General features: G+C 40.1%; 1 protein-coding gene across 1 annotated transcript in view; it reads left to right on the top strand.

Moving 5' to 3' along the window:
- The first annotated feature begins 4,454 nt into the window (after positions 1-4,454).
- Positions 4,455-20,292, top strand: part of Znf804a (zinc finger protein 804A) — a 224,851-nt gene continuing 209,013 nt past the window's right edge. The window contains exon 1 of the mRNA XM_060390384.1: positions 4,455-4,697. Within this exon, the coding sequence (XP_060246367.1) occupies positions 4,587-4,697 (111 nt within the window). The 5' untranslated portion in view covers positions 4,455-4,586. The remainder of the gene's footprint in view (positions 4,698-20,292) is intronic.

Raw genomic sequence — 20,292 nt, 5'->3', positions numbered from 1 at the left:
CAAATGGGAATGACATCAGAAGAGGGAGAAAACAGGGAACAGGACAGAAGCCTACCAGAGAGGGCCTCTGAAAGACTCTACCCAGGAGGGTATCAAAGCAGCTGCTGAGACTCATAGCCAAACTTTGGGCAGAGTACAGGGAATCTTATGATAAAAGGGGGAGATAGAAAGACCTGGAGAGGACAGAAGCTCCACGAGGAGAGCAACAGAACCAAAAAAAATTTGGGCACAGATGTCTTTTCTGAGATTGAAACTCCAACCAAGGACCATGCATGGAGATAACCTAGAACTCCTGCACAGATGTAGCCCATGACAGCTCAGTGTTCAAGTGGGTTCCCTAGTAATGGGAACAGGGATTGTCTCTGACATGAACTCTATGGCTGGCTCTTTGATCACTTTCTCCTTAGGGTAGAGCAGCCTTACCAGGCCACAGAGGAAGACAAAGTAGCCACTAATGATCAGATAAGCTAGGGTGATATGATAGGGGAAGAGGACCTCACTATCAGTGGACTTGGAGAGGGGCAAGGGAGGGATGAGGGAAGAAGGGTGGGGTTGGGAGGGAATGAGGAAGGGGCTACATTAAAAACAGAGATCCAGGCCTCTCTTCAGTTGAGATCTTGGTTTCTGTACTGAGGCAACCTCGCTGCCCTGAAGTCTCAGGTGGGCTAGGTGCACCTGTACAGTGAAGTTCAGGGCAGATCAGCTGCCTGATGTTTGGCTCTAGGCTGAGCAAAGCATGAGGAGAGCAAGGAGAAGGGTACACAAGCACAAGTGCAGGGGGCTTGCTTTGTTCTGTTTTAAAATGAATTTCCGAAGAGGAAAAACTGAACTAAAGTGAAACAAAAGTAAATTACATATTTCAGACTAATGAATATTTTATATTTAAAATTTTAATTACTGTTTTCAGCCAGAGTTCACAATTGAGAACAAGTGATTTATAATTACTCCACAAAATATTAAACAATTTGTGATTTGGATATATTGATTCTGCTTATTTATAATAAGCATTATATATTTAAGTCCTATCCCAGGTACTGTAGGAAAAACTTTATATTTTACACTGAAAGTGGCATAGCTCTCTAAAACAACACATGTCAGAATAGTTACTCAAGGCCTTAAGCTACCAGGATAGTTTTAAATAATGTAAATAGACCACCATAACTTTTAGTCATTGTTGCTAAACCAGTGTCTGTTTTCTAGATGACAAAAATCCTTGTTTTCTACATTAAGTACTTGATTAAAAGTAATGAAACAAAACCCACTTACACCTGTTTGTATTTGTAGGTGAGGGATGGAATCCATGCTTTCCACAGTATTGTGCTGTTGTTTGTTTTTCTGATCAGTAACATTGTCCTAGTGGTGGAGAGCTTGCTGGCAGCAGGGATCCTTCCAAATGGTCGCTAGTTTCTTTGTGATTAAAGCTGTGAGTGCTAAATCTGTTTAAATTATAGATATAGAGATTTGGTGATCAGTCCGAGTTAATTGCTAATTTTGATATGGGTTTATTCATGTGTACAAACAGTATGAATATATTCTATATTCATATTTGACATTTCACCATAACTGCTAATATCTTTCATGAAATGGCAGTAAATCTATGCTGTAATATATAATCGAAAACAAGATTTCACGTGTCCAGCACCCCACTTTTTATATCAAGGATATGGGAAAGGTGAAAATATTTTGGTAAGAATGTGGCTCTTGCCAGAGATTGTTGAGGCTTTTCACCATATTGATTTTATGGTGCCTGTGTGTAGGCCAACATCGGGAACTCGTGTGAAGTCTCCCCTTCTTGTCACACAATCTTCAGATGCTTTTACTGTCTAGATAACTTCCTAAGACTCAACCAAATGATGCAGGAATTAGATTAACTTTGAATTGCAGTCACTCGGCATTATCTGAGCTTTTGTGAACAAGAAACTGAAAAGCATTGACAGCATAACTATGTAAGTGATTATGTGTGCATAGGTGTGTTCGTGGTATGTAAAACATGTCCACGTGTCTGTATTTGCATACTATGCAGGTAGTCGTGTGTGTGTGTAAACACATAATGTCCATGGACAGGTTTCCTCTAGGAGTGCAGCGTGACATTCGACACAGATGCTGTCTGCTCTCTCCTCCTCGGAACAGTTCGGGTAACTATTCCTCAGTCTCCAAACTGGACATTGAGCTGTGTGCTACAAATTTCTGACAGTCACAACACAAGTGTCCCGAATAAGAACTATCTGAAAAAAACGTAGCTTACCTGTTTTGAGTTATGTACTCACACAAAGTAAATGGGTGTGACCCAATCGCTTACGGTGTGTCTTTGCTTTCCTACGACTCTGAATAAGGGATGCTCTCTGACTACGTTTTCTAAAGCTTTGAATGGATAGTTATGACTCTTGAGTTCTTCACAAGCGATGTGGCAGAGGAAGCTTACGTGCTCAAGTGGGTAAATCAAAAACAGTTCCGTAGTGAGGAGAGCCGGCGATTGGTTTAATTTCCCCCCCCAAAAAATTAATTTTTTTCAATAAAGTTGTGTTTATTCTGTGTTCTACGTATTTCTGAGTGACCTTCTCCAGAGTACAGAAGTTTTCTGAGTTTCCATTTCTTTCTCCCAAGACTTCCAGACTCCCCCAAGTGGCTATCAGAGAAATTTAGTCTGCTTCCTCTAAATAACCGACTTCATAATGAGCTTCAATCAGTCCGCATCAAGTATTTGCTAACTGAAGCATTACACAGAGAAAATTTTCTTTTAGATAAATCTCACACTCACCCGTTATACCCTATAATTTATAATTTACTCACACGACTATGACCTCTCTTAGCAAGATTCCTCCCACTTCATCTTCTTTGAAAAAGTGAAATCAAACTGTCAGTCATTTAGGTGCCACATTATGGCTTAGGAGGGGTGGGGTGGGGGCTCATTGCTACACAAAATTCTCTCTATAGGCCCCACAAACCGGACCATATTGCAGCCTTGACCCACGCGTCAACAAGATGAAAACAGCTCCTATGGGTCTGCAGGCTGCTCTGGCACAGGGGCGGCAGAATGCCTGGAATCTGCTTTAACCAATTAAGCCTTTCAAGGCAAAAGGAAAATACCTTCAGTAAATCCATTGAAGGCACTGGCTCCCAACCTCCCAGGCCTGGTATCGATCTTTTTAAGTGCCGACTAATGAGTCCTACGGTAGTAGCGAATCTGTGGTGTGTTTCTGATGCGGTGCTCTCACTCCACGGCCTCTGAGGAGCTAAACTTACACAGAGAGCGGATCATCTGGGAGGGGTTGGGGTCGAAGCAGCCCTTGCCGATCGCTGCCCTGACCCCTTAAAACCCAGCCCCAACCCGTCTCCGCGGAGGGCGGAGGGCGGAGGGCGGAGGGCGGCAGACCCCGTTCCCCACTTTCCGTGACAAGTGCAGTAGGTTGCCTGCAGGAGCTTTGTATTTCAGGTCGCTTCTAGGGCGAAGGCTTCTGCTTTTGTTCGGCGCCTCTCTTGCTTGGGAGCTCCTGGCAGCGGCTTCTCCTGCCGCACAGCATCCTTTTTCCTCTCAGCTTTGGCAATTTAGGAAGAAGTGATGCTCCCAGGGGAGGTGGATGAGGGGAGAGCGCCAGGAATGGGAACACATCCATCAGGAGTCCCTGCGCCTCCCTTCCCTCCACTTCCACTCGCGGCGCCACCAATCCCCTCCCCCAGGCCCTCAGCACATAGCACTTGTGATGTGTGTAACTGGGGGCGCGGGGGTGCGGGGGACTCGCCCTCGGTACCAAAGAGGCATCAAAGCGCAGACTCCCGTAAGCCAAGCCCCGCGGCACCTGGCACCTGCCCCGATTCGCTGCTATTGGAAGCGGATGGCCCCGGTACTAAATTATTAATTTATTTCCCTTCCCTGCGCCCCCGCCCGCACCCCAGCCCGCAGGGCCGAAGCCGCGGTGGCGCTGCCCCCCTCCCGGCCCGCGCCCCCGCCCCCGCCCGCACCTCGCCCGAGTCTCGCACTCGTAACCGGCCGTCGCCTCCCGGCCTCCGGCGGCCGAGCCGCGCTCCCACTCGCGGCCAGGCTGGCGCGGCCGTGGGTCCCGGCGGCGGGGGAGGCGGGGGGGAGGTGGCGGGTGACAGATGCACTCCTCTGACAGCTCTCAGTATCAGCCCAGTGGCTCCCCGCCATTGGCTCGGTGCGCTGGACCGGCAACGCCGCGCGCTATAATAACACTCATGCCTGCCAGCGGCGGCGGCTGCGAGCGCGGGCGCCGGGCGCGGGGGACGCTGCGGCCGCTGCCACCGCCGCCACCGCCGCCACCGCCGCGCGGGCGGCTCCCGCTGGCCGGCTGCGCCCCGGCGCGCGGGCTCTGAGCGCCGCAGCCTCCCGGGCTGCCCCCGGCCCGCTCCAGGCGAGCCCCGCGAGCGCGGCCGGCCGGGATGCGGAGGCGGCGGGGCGCGCTCCGCAGCCGGGCGTAGGAGCCCCGCGAGCCCGCCGCCGCCGGCGCACGGCCGGCCGCCCGCCCCGCCGCCGTCCCCAGCCGCCCTCCTCCCTGCCGGGCCGGGCTGCGGCGCAGGGCGCGGGCGCGTGGAAGCGGCGGCTGCGGAGGAGAGGCGGCGGCTGCCCCATGGAGTGTTACTACATTGTCATCAGCTCCACGCATCTCAGCAACGGACACTTTCGCAACATCAAGGGAGTTTTCCGGGGCCCTCTCAGCAAGAACGGGAACAAAACTCTGGTAATCTCGCTCTGGGTGTATGTGTGTATCTGTGTGCGTGTGTGTGTGTCCGTCTCTCATCTAACAGGGCGCATTTCAGGGGGAATGAGTTGGCTGACGGTTGAGGAGCTCAGGCGATTTTGTTTGGCTTGCAAAACATTCATTTATTCCATTTATTTATCGGATGGGCGTGGGATGAGAAGCGGGTGGAGGGAAAGAATCTCAGGAAAGCTCTGAGGGGAGGCTTCCCCCGGCACTTCATGAGGCTCTCTGTCCACCACACTCCACGGGGCTGAGGACTGTCAGGCTCTCCTTTCAATAGGTCCTCCTAAAAACAGGAAGGAACCCTAACCCCAAGAGATCCTGTGACACCGCGCAGGCAGTTTAGGTAGCTTGAAGGTGGGTGTCTCTGATGGCAGTTTAGGTAGCTTGAAGGTGGGTGTCTCTGATGGCGAACAGGCAGTGTGGCCCGTGGCTGAGGGCAAGTGGCTAGACTGAGTGAGGGTCTCAGAAAGAGTTAGTTACTTGGCTCTTCCCTGAGTGACCCACAGACAGGAAACTTCTCTCCCGAGAAGTTGAGCAAAGCTAAACAGAAGGATGCCATCAGTCCTTGCCTTGTCCTGTCAGCTTGTCACTCTGTAAGTTCAGGGAGATGGCTGGAAGGTGATCACCGTGTCATGGTGGCAGCCAGTAGGAAAGGTGTTAGAAAACAAAACCCACGCAGCTGTTCTCACTGGGCAGCCTGTCCCTCAGCACCCAGCAGGGAGAGCACTCCTTATTGGTGGAAGATGTGCCTAGCTCAGAGCCAGCGCAGGGAGCAACTCCCACTTTCCGCTCAGATTCCATCATCTGCAAAGCCTCCCTGCAGAACCAACTCTATGAGCAAGTGTTGGAGAAGTCCACACCACTCCAGAGCAAGAGGGCAGCCCTGTGCAGTGCCTGTAGTATGAGCCCTGCGGAGTCCAGGCGAAGTCAGGCTGTGAAGCATAAGACTTTCTCAGGTCTGAGCCCACGGGCGGACCTCGCTATAGTCTTCTCCCAGTACCCGTTTATCTGAAAGGACAGAGCAGTTCAAGGACACACTTAGCTCAAAAACAAACACAGTTTTCTTAGTCTCAATCTCTTCATATGTTTAAAAGAGTGTCCACATAGATAAATAATTGCCTAATTTTTTTGAAGATGAAAAGTTCTCATTTGAAGTTTTCAGAGGATGTAGATACCATAGGATGCATTTGATTTATTCTGTGATACCTTTGTTGCTCAGGATCTGTTTGTTTGCTTCTTTGTTGCACAACAGAACGCAAGCTGCAGACTTCTTCAGTGTAGTACTGCGAGGTGGGCCAAGTCTAAAAGGATTATTGAAACTCCGCTGTCAGTTCAGCTAACAATTTAAAGAGAAAACCCATCCTTCAATACATTTGCCTTTTTTCATTAAACCAAGTTTAGTTAAAAAACAAGCAAAAGTCGCTGAACAGGGAAATATTGACATCAGGCAGGTGCTACAACATTCAGGAGTTCAGAGAAAAAAAATGAGCAGCTATTTTCCAAACCTGACCTTGCCACAGTGCTGTTCAGTGGAGTTCTTCAGTTTCCTTAGGCTCTACAGCGCCTCGACTTGCCTGTGACCACTTACTTACTGTGTGTTTGAAGTTAACAAGTTCTTCATCACTCATGTTGACGAAGGGCCAGTTAAATATGAGTATTGGCTTTGTAACCTCATGATTAAAACGGGTGCATTAAAAGCAGCCACCCTAAATGAGATGAATAAATCAAAATATGTGCAAGCGTCAGAAGCAATAAACAGGAGCTCTGCACTATGAAATGAAGCTCGTATGTTTCCCTTGACCGGAATGACTGAAACTTGCCGGGTGGTCATGGCAGCCCTTCCAGACGCTGAGCTGCTCTCTTTGCATTTGTCGTGCACAAGTTTCAAACCGACCTAAATGCAGAACATGCTCACATTAGTACCCCACTCCACTGAATACTGTTTCTTTATAGGAATATGTGAATGTGCCCTAAGTGCTTTTTAATGAGTTTTGTCATTAAAAAATGGGATATATGCTTGTCCTTAAGTATAATAGGAGAGTCTAGACACACGGATAAGGACATTATGCTAATTAATAAAGACTTGTTCTTATTTATATAATGATGTATTCCTCACGGGACCTAGAATTGTTTGAGTCCTACTGTATGCCATATTTTGCCAGTTAAAAAGACAATTGGTCCTGAAGTTTAATAAGCACCAACATTAATATGATACATAAATATTAACTTAAGTTGAACATATACTGAGTGATGAAACATTTCAAATTAAAATTTATGCATACCTTTTAAAAAATCAGGTCATTTGTTTTAATGTCTTTAGTTTTTTAGGTTGATAAGTTGTGTGTATTAAATATACACAATATTTAAAACCAACATTTATAGAGTAATAATTGAATAATCTTTTATGTTCTTTTATATTTTAATTTCAATATTGAATTTTGCCTCTGTTTCTTTTTATTTCAAGGAGATGCAATTTAAATATATTCATGATAAAAACAATTTTGATTTCCCCCAATTAAATTATTTTAATTGCCAGGTGATGAGTATTTTTAATTTCTTCAAATCTCAGATTTAATGAAAGAAATTCTATAACCTTACAGTTATTCTCAAGATTTACTCAATATGTAGTGCTTTTAATATGCTATGATATCTATCACAAATAAAAAGTTTCTTGTAACTTGTCCATCTTATTCTGATTTTAGTGTCATTGGTTAATTGTTTCTGACCTATATGCAAGAATGCATATATATTAATGAATTAAATAACAACGATGGGGAAACCAATCAATAAAAGAACTTCTTTTCTCACTAAACCTAGGACTTCCCATGTCGAAAGTGGCAGGTGTTCTACACACCTAGGATCTTGATGAGACGTGATGATTGCCCACATACACACATATGTTTGTACCCGCTGTAACACCAGGATCTGGTCATCATGAGCCTAATGAACTTTACCAAAGTAGCAATTTAATGAATGCATACCCTTCATTTTGTCATTTCTTAAAAACACAGAGTAGTTCATTGATTTACTTGTTACTTGTTATTTTGTCTGTTACAAATTGCATTAGCCCCTTTTTAACATAGCTTAATTTCATGGAACAAGAAATTAATCTTTTATTAATGATACCTATTATTATGGATGAAGTACAAAACTTATTGGCTTTGAATAAACTCTGTCATCTATAAAGTTCATTTTAAACTTTAGTTTGCATGAAAAACTACTTTTTCAAAAATACCCTTTATTAATGTTTTCACAATTAATCTATGAAAATTATTTGACCTATTTATATGTCTTAAATGTTTTAATATATAACTAAGTAGGTAATATATATTTATATGGAATTTCAATGTGAACTATGGGTTTTGACTTAAGAACCTTAGATGTCATTGCTTGTTGTTGTATTCTGTTTGTTAGTTGCTTAGAATTTTTATGTCTCATTTAATGTTTTAATATCACTGAATTAAATTAGGCAAAAACGATCCAGTTTGCTGGGAGATCACATAGTAAGTCATTGTTATGATGCAGGTTTAACGACATTATAAATCATGGAACTTATAAGGAGCTTTGCATAATATGACTACACGATAGTACTGTGTGCCATGTTTAGTTGAAACTATTTTACTTTTCTTCTTGTCTCCAAGGACAGAGAAATAATGCTAAATTAAAAAATGAACTTATTTGTTTGACTCAAGTGGGCAAACATTCGCAACTTTTCACCAAGGTCGTAGCGCTGTCCAGTGACTACCATTGTTGATACGGGAGGTTTCAGGCTCAGTAAGAAAAGAAGTTCATTTATTGGTTGGTCCTCATCACAACTGCTCTTTAGTTTATTCAGCCTCATTGAGGAACTTCAGTTACCTTGGATATCTGAGGCACCAATAGCCGGTGGGTCATGCTGCAAGTATGCTCTGTTCTCAACGCTCCTGCTCATTCTGATTCTGCTTTATAATGTCTTCTCATCTTTTGATGTATTTACAAGTTTTTGTCACTTAGGATATTCTCTTACATATCAATCTTAAGATATAAAAATATATCCTTTGTGTGTTTACACCAGGAGTGAAAAAAATTTAGTTTGACCTTGACATATACCATGTGCTTTTTGTCATTTAAATATAATTTAACTTTTATTTAATTCACTTACTTCTCCTGTATCTCCTAGAAATTATGATTTGAAAGTTTCATTGACTCAATGAAACCAATTTTGGGTACAACTTCTGACTATAAGACTGAAGAGAGTGCTGAGTTAGTAACATTGAAAACTTAGCATTAATAGATTACTATCTGAAAGAGTGGGGAGATGAAGTTGGAATCAGGTGATAGAGTAATATGTTCACAAGCATATCAGCGTTAAGAACACATGCCTACATTCAGTGGTTACATGTTCTTCCAAGCGTCTTTTAAAATTATGCATTCAACATTAACAGCTATGCTATGTCTTACTTTTCTGAAATAAATGTACCATTTACTCTCTGGTATAATTTTAGTAAAACTTTATAGCATGTACATCTTTAGAAATATTATTCAAATGGGAAAAGTCACCAGTAGTTGAAATCTTATTATCATGACTCAAAAAATATTGTACTATACTATTAAAAAAATGCTGCCATTGAACAGTTCCTGAGTTATCTTAGCTGAAATGTGAGTAGTCAGTTAGAATCTTGCCTCTGTTTCTCAGAAGGGTACGGATGTTTTTTGTGGTATTGATGTTGCCAATTGCATTTTAATTTAAAAATACTAAAGAGCCTAGTCAAACAATTACATTGGGTATTATATTGGACACTTTCAAATTCTATAGTAGTTTTTTTTGGTATGTAGTGTTTTAAGATTTTTGGATTTCTATATCAATTGAAAACAATGTTTTCTTCTTTATCACTTCTATACTGCTTTTTGTTTCTTTCTTCTGAGACACAGTTTCTCTGTGTAGCACTGGTTGTCCTAGATTTGCTCTGTAGACCAGGCTGGCCTTGAACTCAAAGATCTGCTCATATTTCTGGGTAGTGCCTATTTTTAATATCACCTTCTCAAATAATAACACCATTAAACTATGTCGATACTTGTTTACTCAAAAAATGAGTTTCCTATAGAGAGATAAGATAACTTTTCTGTTTCTGTGTGCATTCTTCATTGGACCAACTCTTATGGAAGTAATGGTCTTAACATCACTTGTAGAACATTAATAATGTCCCCCACTTTTATTTTTCACTTACTAGTTGGATTACTCGGCAACAGATATGTTGAACACCTTCATAACAAGAAGCACATGAGAAATCGAGGATTGTATATATGTAAAATAACAAATTTTATCTGAAAATATAGCACAGTGTTACATAACACAGTTATCATTCAAGAATACTTGGACTCAATTTCCAACATCAAAAGGAAAGTAAAATAAAATAGAATAGAACCTTATCCGTTAGGCTACTAGTACTTTAGGTATTTTCTTACTATTTCTAGTCTTTTCAAAATTAATTTTGAATGCAATTTTAGTCTGTAAGTTATTCTTAAACATAATTTATGCTTAAGAGGATTAGTTTATATAGGGAGTAGCCAGTTTATTAATAGTCTTATGAATCGTGGGAATCGCACTTTAAACTAACTCTGATGACTCTGCAACACTGTCATAGTTTCTTCTAGTGACCTACAGATGGGAGGTAATGCTGTTAAAAAGGAATGCTGTGCTCTGGGAATCTGATAAATCACTTCAGAGAATGTAACAATTATAATCTGTGCTGTACTGTAGCTTAAATTTAGGAAGGGATTATATGTTTCTGTCTATCACATTTTATGTTGCCAACCTCAAGGAATATATTTAAAGTATAATTTTGCTACATTTTCTTTCTGAAAATTCCATTTTGAAATTATTTGATGTATTTTTCGCACTCTAAGGGAGCCTTACATACAAAAGAAGCTTTCACTGTATAATGAATTTCTGATGGTGTTTATAACTGGTTTCATTAATTTTTATAAATGTATTGTTCTATACTCTCCAGCAAAATGTAAGCTAAAGTGGGGTAATAAATAATTAAGACTCAATGTTAGTTGTTAAAGTAAATGTTGGCCATTACTGGATGTACCATTCTGAACTCTTTAATAATGGCTTGGAGTCGCTGGAAGAAAGCTACATACCTTCCTCAGTGTAAGTACCTTTCATACACCAAATGTCTGTGGCGGGAGAGCTGTGCTTCAGTTACTGGCAGTCTTAGTAAACGAGCTATGGAGAATTCAACGTTCAGTAGCCTCTTATCAACCAAATGCTAATTATATTGCAGTAATGAATTTTGTAAATGTGGTTAACATCTAATCTATTAACTTAAAGTTTAAAAGACATTGATTTAGCCTATAGAAGCTGGCCTCATGCAGCTTTAATAGTTGATAGTTGATAGTCTTTAAGAACAAACACCATGATTTCTTATAAAAGAGTAAATTCTACTTTATCACTCCTGGATCAGCTTCTGCCCATATTTCCCGTCCACCAATTACTTCCCCTTTCACTGACCACTCACTGCCACTACAGAAGCAATTCCTTCATATCAATCTTGTGTGCATATTAACACATGCACTCCCCTATACACAAAGAAGTCTCCCGTTTCTATAAATTAAAGTACTTGAATAACTCTGATGCATAATATTTCAGCTCATTCATGTTTTTTTGTTTGTTTGTTTGTTGTTTTTTTTGCAATAAGGCAACTAAATGATGAATACAAAGATGCTAGTTGGATCCAAGAGTAAATAAATGAGTTGATTTATAGACTAATTCTAGAGCCTATTGCAACTCTGTTATTTACGAGCAAATTAATAGCTGTTTTAAATAGTGATATGTTTATATATTTTTCCAATTCTTAATTATAACATGCCCTGTTACAAATACGCAAGTCATCATCCTTACTCTCTGTCATAACCCGACAGCTAATGACACAGACACTTCTTAAGTAAAATATTAAGGCTAACTCTATGTGAAACAAAAAAAAAAATTACACTTATTTTTAGTGGTGCATAATGCTTTGTTTTTTTTTAAATCATATTTTATATAGAATTGTTTAAAATAAAGATTTTCATTTTTCAAAAAAATCCCATGAAAACACACAGAGTTATGGTCATATACAGCAGCCAAAATTTTTCAGGAACACAGTTGTAGTGGAGGAGATTTTGGTGGATTATATTTGTTTTTACAAGGTGGTATATACTGTGAGAGGCCTGGGAACACTCAAGAAATCTGTGGATTTTTACTGTGATTACAGCTCCTTTGTGGTGATCTTTTTTTTCATGTAGAAGTCAATTACAACAGACTGGTAGAGAGCTGATGTTTATGATGGTGACTAAGAGAGGTTACTGAGGAGTCAAAGGACTCATTTTGTTTCCATCTGTGATGAGACCGAGGGGAAGACTCTCATCTGAAAATCCAGTGTGTTCCTAGAACGAAACGTTTGATGTTAGCCCGACTTCTAGACCCAGACAAGCTCCTAGGTGGAAGTTTTAGGAACTTCTATTTCACCATGGATGGTCACAAAGATAAAAGCCAAGAGGACAAGTTGATCAGAGTCCAGGCACCCCGAATAGGATCAAGGGACATTAGAGAAATGTGATTTCAAGATAGGCTCTTTAGGAATGAGAGAGGCAAGGGAAATCAGTGGAAAGTATCAGGATGGAGTGGTGAAAATATTTGGCCCCACACTACTGCAATTGTAGAAGACTTTAGGAGATGAAACAGTTTCCTTTTGAAACAAAGCTGGCAGAGTTATGTTTCAATATAGACTGCAGGTGAAATAAATGTCAAATCATCGATGGAGTGGGAAATGTGAAACTTTTGAAACTTATTGATAATAGACATTTATGGCTTTAAAAGAACACAGGCCAACAGTTTTCAGTCTTATAAAAATTTGGAGGATTGTATTGGAAACCACAGCCTAGATAGAGGATGAAAACTAGGAAATGGGGAACAATCAGGGAATTCTGGATTTACTCTTTTCTTTCCTTCACCCTTCAAAATAAATTTGTAATTAAAATATTATATAAATAAACATATAGTTATATATTTAATGTAATGCATTTATAATGAAAATATAATCATATCACTTCCCCCATTCCCAAGTCTTCAAACTCCCTTTCAAATTGATGGCCATGTTTCTTGATCATCATTGTGACATATAGTCATACACACATATGCGCATCAATACCAACCTGCCGAGTCTGTTGCTGTTGTCTGTGTACATGGACATTAGGTCCGTCGACGTCGTATTGGATGACCAATGAGGGGTCATTTCTAGGCGAGGCTCCCTCTCCAAAGCACAGCAGGTGGTAGCTGCCTGTAGTCATTTGTCTAGAGGAGGGACCTCATGAAAATTACTTGTAACTAAACTTATCTGTGGATATAAAAATAAGGTTCAGAATGTGGGTAGGAGTTCTGCTGGTCTAGGAAAGTGCCAATCTTAGGTTACAGCTAAGACCTATGATTTCACTAGACAACGGTTAGATGTTTAGGTGTCCAGTATCGGACATAATTTTCTGCCCGCTGATGGGGCCTTCAGTTCAATTAGATGGTTATTGTTTGCCGTCAACATAAGTGTGGTGCCGTCTCACCTTTAGTGTGTATCCTGCCATGGCAGTCATTGTGGTTCATAGGCATCACAGTCGGTTAGGTAAAACGTTTTCTTCCTTACCTTGGCAGCTTTCATGGGACTTTCCAGAACTATGGAAGCTATGCCACAGGGAGAAGGCGTTTAGGCTATATCCAGCTCAAATCATTTTAGTCTTGTGTTCTAAGTGTGAGGCATCTTTAGCTAGAGGAAGTTACTTTCAACCCCAGAGATGGAGTCGATGGCAACAGCAAAAGCCTATATTGTTTTAAGGCCAATTGGACCATCCTGACTAACTACTGGCACAGTGGTTTCTCATGCTGGTGCTGTGGTTGTTATTAGATGTGCATTGTGGAGCATTGCCAGCTAACGTGGTATGATTTCCTTTAAACTATGCTTATGTATGCCTGTATACTTATGTTCATTGTAGATAACTTTAGATAAATATAAAATGACATGAATCCTTGAGGCTTTGGTTTTATTTGTCTGTCTTTTCTCCTTCTTCTGTTGAATCAACCTCCAGCTCTCTTGCCTATTAGAGTTCCCCTGACCGTTTTATCATTTCCTCCTTCCCCTTCATGTCATGGGAATTTTTTTGTGATTAGTATCATTGAAGGTACAGGGCTAAGCTTTGTTTTGGTAATTCCATAGCAGCTAAAGTGGAAGGATGATGGAGAGTGACAAACAGACCATGACTCTGGGTCTTCTGACAAGACTCCTCTCTCCTGCTTACTCCTCACTCATTGTGTGGTTCATAGGCATCACAGCTGGATAGGAAAACTTTAGACACGTTGGCTGAAGCCATAACCAAAGTGCAACTCTAAGAAATTGCAAACACAGTCAGAATCATTTGTCTTGACATAAGCAAGCTAGCCATGTTAAAATGTATCTTATGTATTTCTTATAATACGGAAATGCTGGCTAACGTACAGTCTAGGTGCACAGTTAGCAGGTACATGGGATTCTGGTTGCAGTCACTGTCCACTCGCACAGACGCAGACCTAAGACAGGAGCTCATGTTCTTGTGGTGATGAGGTGTCTCTGCTTTTGCTTTCAACTATAGTTTAAGTATGTAAGTATTTTAGACACAGCAAAGTGGATGCAAGGACATAGTTCTGGAGTGAAAGCCACTGTCTTCGCTGTCACTGAAGCACCTCATCCAGCTAATGACTGTCTCCACCAACAAGGAGATTTGCTCCTCACGAAGATGACATACAGACTTGTCCAGTGGCACTACCTGAATTAGGTCAGCTGAGACATTTTCATTAAACAATGGGAAGCTTCCCACTTTAATCCCCTCTCTCTCTCTCTTCCCCCTTCTCCCTCCCTCCCTCTCTCTGCTTCTCTTTAATGACCATACTTAAATTTACATTAAGTCTTCAACTCTGCTTAAAAAATTAAAAGGAAGGACAAAAGTTTATCATTTTCATGCAAGAATTATTTCCCAGTACTGTTGGATTGAAATTTTTTGGTTAGCACTGATCCAGAGAATGGACTAAATACAGGCAAGTCTGGAAATAACATTTATTTAACTGACACATTATTAATCTTGGTAAAATCAGTGCTGTATCAGCAAGAACTAATAAAGAATTAATCAAACAAGAGTAGAAATTGTCAAAATTCACTTTGTTGCTTCACTACCAATGATACTATCTTTTTTATTTTTTAGTGTTGTATGTTTGTGAGTGTGTGAGTGTGAGAGTGTGTGAGCGTGCATGTGTACATATGCCATGGAATATATATGTGGATTAGAAGGTAACTTCCAGGAGTTAGTTCTGAGCTTCTACAGTTTGGTCCTAGGGATTAAACTCGGGTCGTCAGATCTGATCCCGTGCACCTTTACCTGCTGAGCCGTATTACCACTTCTGCATTGTCCTTTCTAAAACATAGTAATATCTATCCAGAAGATTAGTTTTTGTGTTAAATTCTACAAAGGACATTAAAAGTTTTTACTAGGGTTCCTATAAGCTCTTCATGAACGGTATATTTTACTGCAGTTCTCACTCTTTATTACAATCTCATTCACAGTATTCCGTATTTTAGATATTTTGCATTTACCTATATGCATATTTCATTTTTATGTTAGTTGTGTTGGTAGCTCTAGATACCATTTCTTGAACGTCATGCATATAAAGAAAAATTGTTTTTCATAAGTCAAATGGCTTTGACAGCCATGTGCTTGGCAAGTTGTTAGCTGGTGTAGAAGCTCTTGGGGACTTGCCCATTGCCACTGCAGTTCCCCGCGCTTTCTCTCGGAGAAGATTCCCCTGCATCCATTATATGCTGGAGCTGGGCTCTCATCACCTACATCTCTCCCAAAGCACCACTGGCCCCAGCACCCCCTGGCTATCCGAATGTCTAAACACCCAGGCAGGTTAGGTTTGCATGGAGATTTCTATGTGGCATGCTGTTCTTTCATGGCACTCCATACAGACGCATTTGCCAATGAGGCATGCAACGTCGCTGTTTGCCTGGAGTCTGCCCTACATGTTTCAGAGATCAATTAAGACTCTAAGGAAACTTCAGATTTCAGGCATTTCTTTAACTTACAAAGTTCATGAAGTCACTCGAAGATAACTCCGGGAAAGTTTAGGGTTCCTTTTGCTGTCTCCAATGGTTTCGATGCACAGGAATGTCTTCAATGTCTTCTCTCACTGCAGTTCTGATGTTACAAAATTAATATTTACACTAGGGGGCGGCATAACATTTTCTCTTACTGCAGTTAGAAACTCAGCAAATATCCCCAAATTAATAAATATGTCAAATATTGTTATCTCAGTTTTATTAGTTAAAACTCATTCTAAAAATTTCACTACTAAAAGGAGATAAAGGTATGATGTGCTTATTACATATTTTATTCAGGTGCTTACCCCCTATTAATTTGTGCTGATTTTCTAACTTAGTCACATGTATTACATATAATAAAATCTTGATGAAATGGAGTGTGTCAAAAAGCTAGATCAGATGGAGGGGAGGAGAACCTCCCCCATTAGTGGACTTTGAGAGGGGCAGGAAGGAGATGAGGGAGGGAGGGTGGGGTTGGGAGGGAATGAAGGAGGGGCTACAGTTAGGATACACATTAAATAAATTTTAAATAATTTATTTTATTTTTTATTAATATAAAAAATAAAAAATTAATTAAAAAAAGCTTTTGACAGTCAGTCTTGGATTTGAAAGTGACAATTTTGTCCTTTTAAGTTAATGTTTGCAGGATCTTAGTATATTTTTTATGTAGTAGCTTTCTAATCTTTAATGGTAATTTCACTTTAATTTTTCATTAATTTATAATGTAGTTCAATTGAAATTTCTGAGGATTGCATAATTGGTCAAAGTTAGAGAATTATAATGACTGTCATTTTTGAAAGAAACACAGCTAAAATGTAAATGAATATGTAAAATTATGAACTTTCTTCCTTTAAGCCTACCCTCTTCTGATATTTGTCATAGGAACCTACAGAAGCAATGAAGTAGCTTCTATTTGTCCTGCCTAGAGAGAATGATGAGCTTCATTAAGTTTTATACAGGAATATACATCCTTATTTGTTGATCATCAAAAATGTTAAAGAAAAGTGCATGGAAATATTTGTAAGTGAATGATCACATTTTGTTAGCATTTAACCAACAATCCCTATAACAAGAGGAATTAACCTTTCTTGAATGAAAGGGACAATTATATACAATCACACTGGTGTATTTCTAGTGCTAATCACAGTGCAATTATTGATTCAATATGAAAGAAGCATTTTATGGATCATCACTTAGAAGAATGGATATTATGGTGCCCATTGTCATTAAAATACCCAGGAGACTCATTTGCAGGTAGGCTGTTCATACTAGCATCTCAGAAATGCACATTGCATATCGCTGTTCTGGTTAGCTATGTTGAAGACAATTTATTTTCGTATCACCTTATTGGTAAGAGAAGCTGAAGTAAATAATAACAACACATCAAGTAAATTGATCATCTTTGCTACAATGCCTAGCATAATTTGGTGACATGAGAAAAAGTGAGACTGTTGTTTACTTGTGATATATAATCACTTTAATTAAAATGCTGTATCAGTAATTCAATTCACATATGCTTTAGAAACTACTGATAATTTTAAAGACCCTAATCTTTTGTCTCAGTATCCTAAATCAAACACGGACAATGCACATTCATAGGTTTCAGGAACGACAAACAGGGACATAGACATTTTTATCCTTTGTTTTTTTTTTTCTCCTACCTCCTAGAGGCTAGATAACTACTGCTTCTCACTCGTGCTTTTACCTTACACCTAACTCATAATAGTAGACGTTATATTTCTGTGTCATCTTTTGAATGTAATACATTTTCCTCAAGAAATCCGTAGACTTCTAGAAACCATGGCCAAGGCCACTGTTGAGAGCATTCATCTCTAAAAAGAAAAACAAACAAGCAAACAAACCAAAACACTTATTCCCCTTCCATCCAACTGATGCACTATCAGAGGCCTTCCTGCTGCTATGATATGAAAAAAAAAAAAAAACTTTAATTCAGTAAGCAAAGTTGCAGGGTGGCCGTGGTCTTGGAAATAGAAACAGTGAGGATGGGTGTGGAGGGAAGGAGAAAGACAAAGGCAAGTGGCAGAGCAATCGGGGGAAGAGTAAGGAAAAGATATTTAAGAGGAATGCCAAGATTACTTGGTTTTTGGTGTTTAACTTCTTGAGTTCTTTATATATTCTGGATATTAGCCCTCTGTGAGATATAGGGTTGTTTCTGGCTTGAACTCTGTTTCAGGCTCTTTGATTACCTCCCCCTGTGGGGAGGAGCCTTGCCAGGATACAGAGGAAAAAAATGCAACCAGTTCTGAAAAGACCTGATAGGTTAGGGTCAAATAAAAGGAGAGGAGGACCTCCAATGAGGGGCAGAGGGGAAGAAGAAGGGGGAAAGGTGGGATTGGAAGGAGATGAAGGAGGGTACCAGAGCTGGAATACAAATTGAATAAATGGTAATAAAAGATAATAATAATAATAATAATAATAATAATAATAAAAAGAAATAGAGCAGACATGCTAACATGGCTAGCAGAAAGACCAGGAGACATCAGTCCTACACAAAATCCTACAGGCAACCAAAGCATGCAGAGAACTTGACAAATAATCTTCCCAGAGATTACCCAATACCAAATGGTCAGCCTCTCCATGCATTGTCTTTGGCTGGTTTAATCAGTACTGCAGGGCCTCAGGGCTCAGCATTTTTTTTTTTTTTTTCTTTTTTGGCTCTGTTGTTCTCCTTTTGGAGCTCCTGTCCCCTCCATGTGTTTCTAACTCCTCTTTCTTTCATAACACACAACAAACCAAGTAATCCAATTAAAAATGGGGTATGGAGCTAAACAAAGAATTGGAGGAATATGAAATGGCAGAGAAACACTTAAAGAAATGTTCAACAACCTTAGTCATCATGGTAATGCAAATCAAAATGACCCTGAGATTTCACCTTATACCCATCAGAATGGCTAAGATCGAAAACTCAAGTGACAACACATGCTGGAGAGGATGTGGAAAAGGGGGACCACTCCTCCATTATTGGTCGGAATGCAAACTTGTACAACCACCTTGGAAATCAATCTTGTTCTTGTTTAGATAAACAATTAGACACTCATGTTGGCAAGACTTTATGGGTGTAGATTCTGACATTTGTAGAAGAAAAATTCCTTGTGCTCCTGGCTCTTGCACTATTGCTGACTTCTTTTCCACACTTGAGCCTGACGTGCAGGTCGTGTGCTGGATGTGTACCCACCGGGAATGGGCGCCACAGGTCTGCATTTTCATTAGCTGTAGTTTCCTGTAATGGTCTCTGTCTGTTGCAAAGAGAACTTTCCTTGCTAGGAGCGAGGACTACACTTATCTCAGTGTATAAATTTAAATAAGGCTGTAGTTAGGGACCCGCTGGCTTACTACAGTGGCACTTGATTTGTGTCTACAGAAAATGAAAATGTTATCTGAAATAGTGCTTGCTCCTCTGACCTTCCAAAACACACAGGTACGCACCTTTTACTAAACATGAGAAGCCAAGTTAGTGTAGAGTAGGTGGCTAAGGAAACACAAGGAAGTTAATGACAGAAAATTAACCAGACAAAAATGGGGAGGGGTGTGTGTGTGAACAGTTAGCCTGGTAGTAGACACGTAGCTTATTGCAGCTCCAGTCAATCCTAGATGGTCGTCTTTAACATCTGGGTGTTTAGAAAACGTGTACTCGCTACCGAATTTTAATACTGGTGGGCACAGTCCAGGAATCTAATTTTCTAAGAGTCAGCAGGCCACTCCTGCTTGCCTGGGATAATATTCATCTGGCTTGGTTCCAATGGACTCTTTCCAGAAGCAGTTTGGATGTCAGGCATTCTTATTTAGCGTGAGAAATGAAGTCCTGCTCTGCTGTCACTCACCTGACAGCATCATAATAGATGCCTTACTGAGGCAGCAGAAATGAGCTGTTTTTCTTTCTTTCTTCCTTTCTTAAAAAAGAAAAAAAAAACAGAAAAAGTGTTTAGTTAGAATAAAGGACAAAATTTTTAACTTCACTTTCAAAGAAAAAAAATTAGTTGTAAGTATAGCCTTCACAGGGAAATTCAATTAACTTTGTCAATTTCCTTTCAAACACCTTTGAGTATTACAGTTTGTGTAGAAATTAGATATAACATATTTAATATCATTTTATATATTTCAATGTGTACTAAATGAGTTTAATATAAAAAGAATTATTAGGCAAATAAACTTAAAAAAGCATCACATAATTTAACAAAAACAAATATATGGAAGCAAATAGTTTCATGAATTGTAATTCATGGTATGTTTTTATTAAAAGCATTCCAATAGTTACTCACTGAAAACATTTATAAACAGAATTTATTAACAAAAATTAGACAAAACAAATATATAGCAATTATATTCTTGTAAGTAGAACACTTTCATATCAAAATTTCCCACAGGTACTCATGTTGCTGTTCCCACAAATGGAACCATCTCTGTTCATTGTT

The sequence above is a fragment of the Meriones unguiculatus genome, chromosome 8 (assembly GCF_030254825.1).
Source record: "Meriones unguiculatus strain TT.TT164.6M chromosome 8, Bangor_MerUng_6.1, whole genome shotgun sequence".
In the NCBI taxonomy this organism is placed as follows: Eukaryota; Metazoa; Chordata; class Mammalia; order Rodentia; family Muridae; genus Meriones; species Meriones unguiculatus.
Note: the sequence above shows the minus strand (reverse complement) of the source record. Positions and strands in the feature narration are given on the sequence as shown.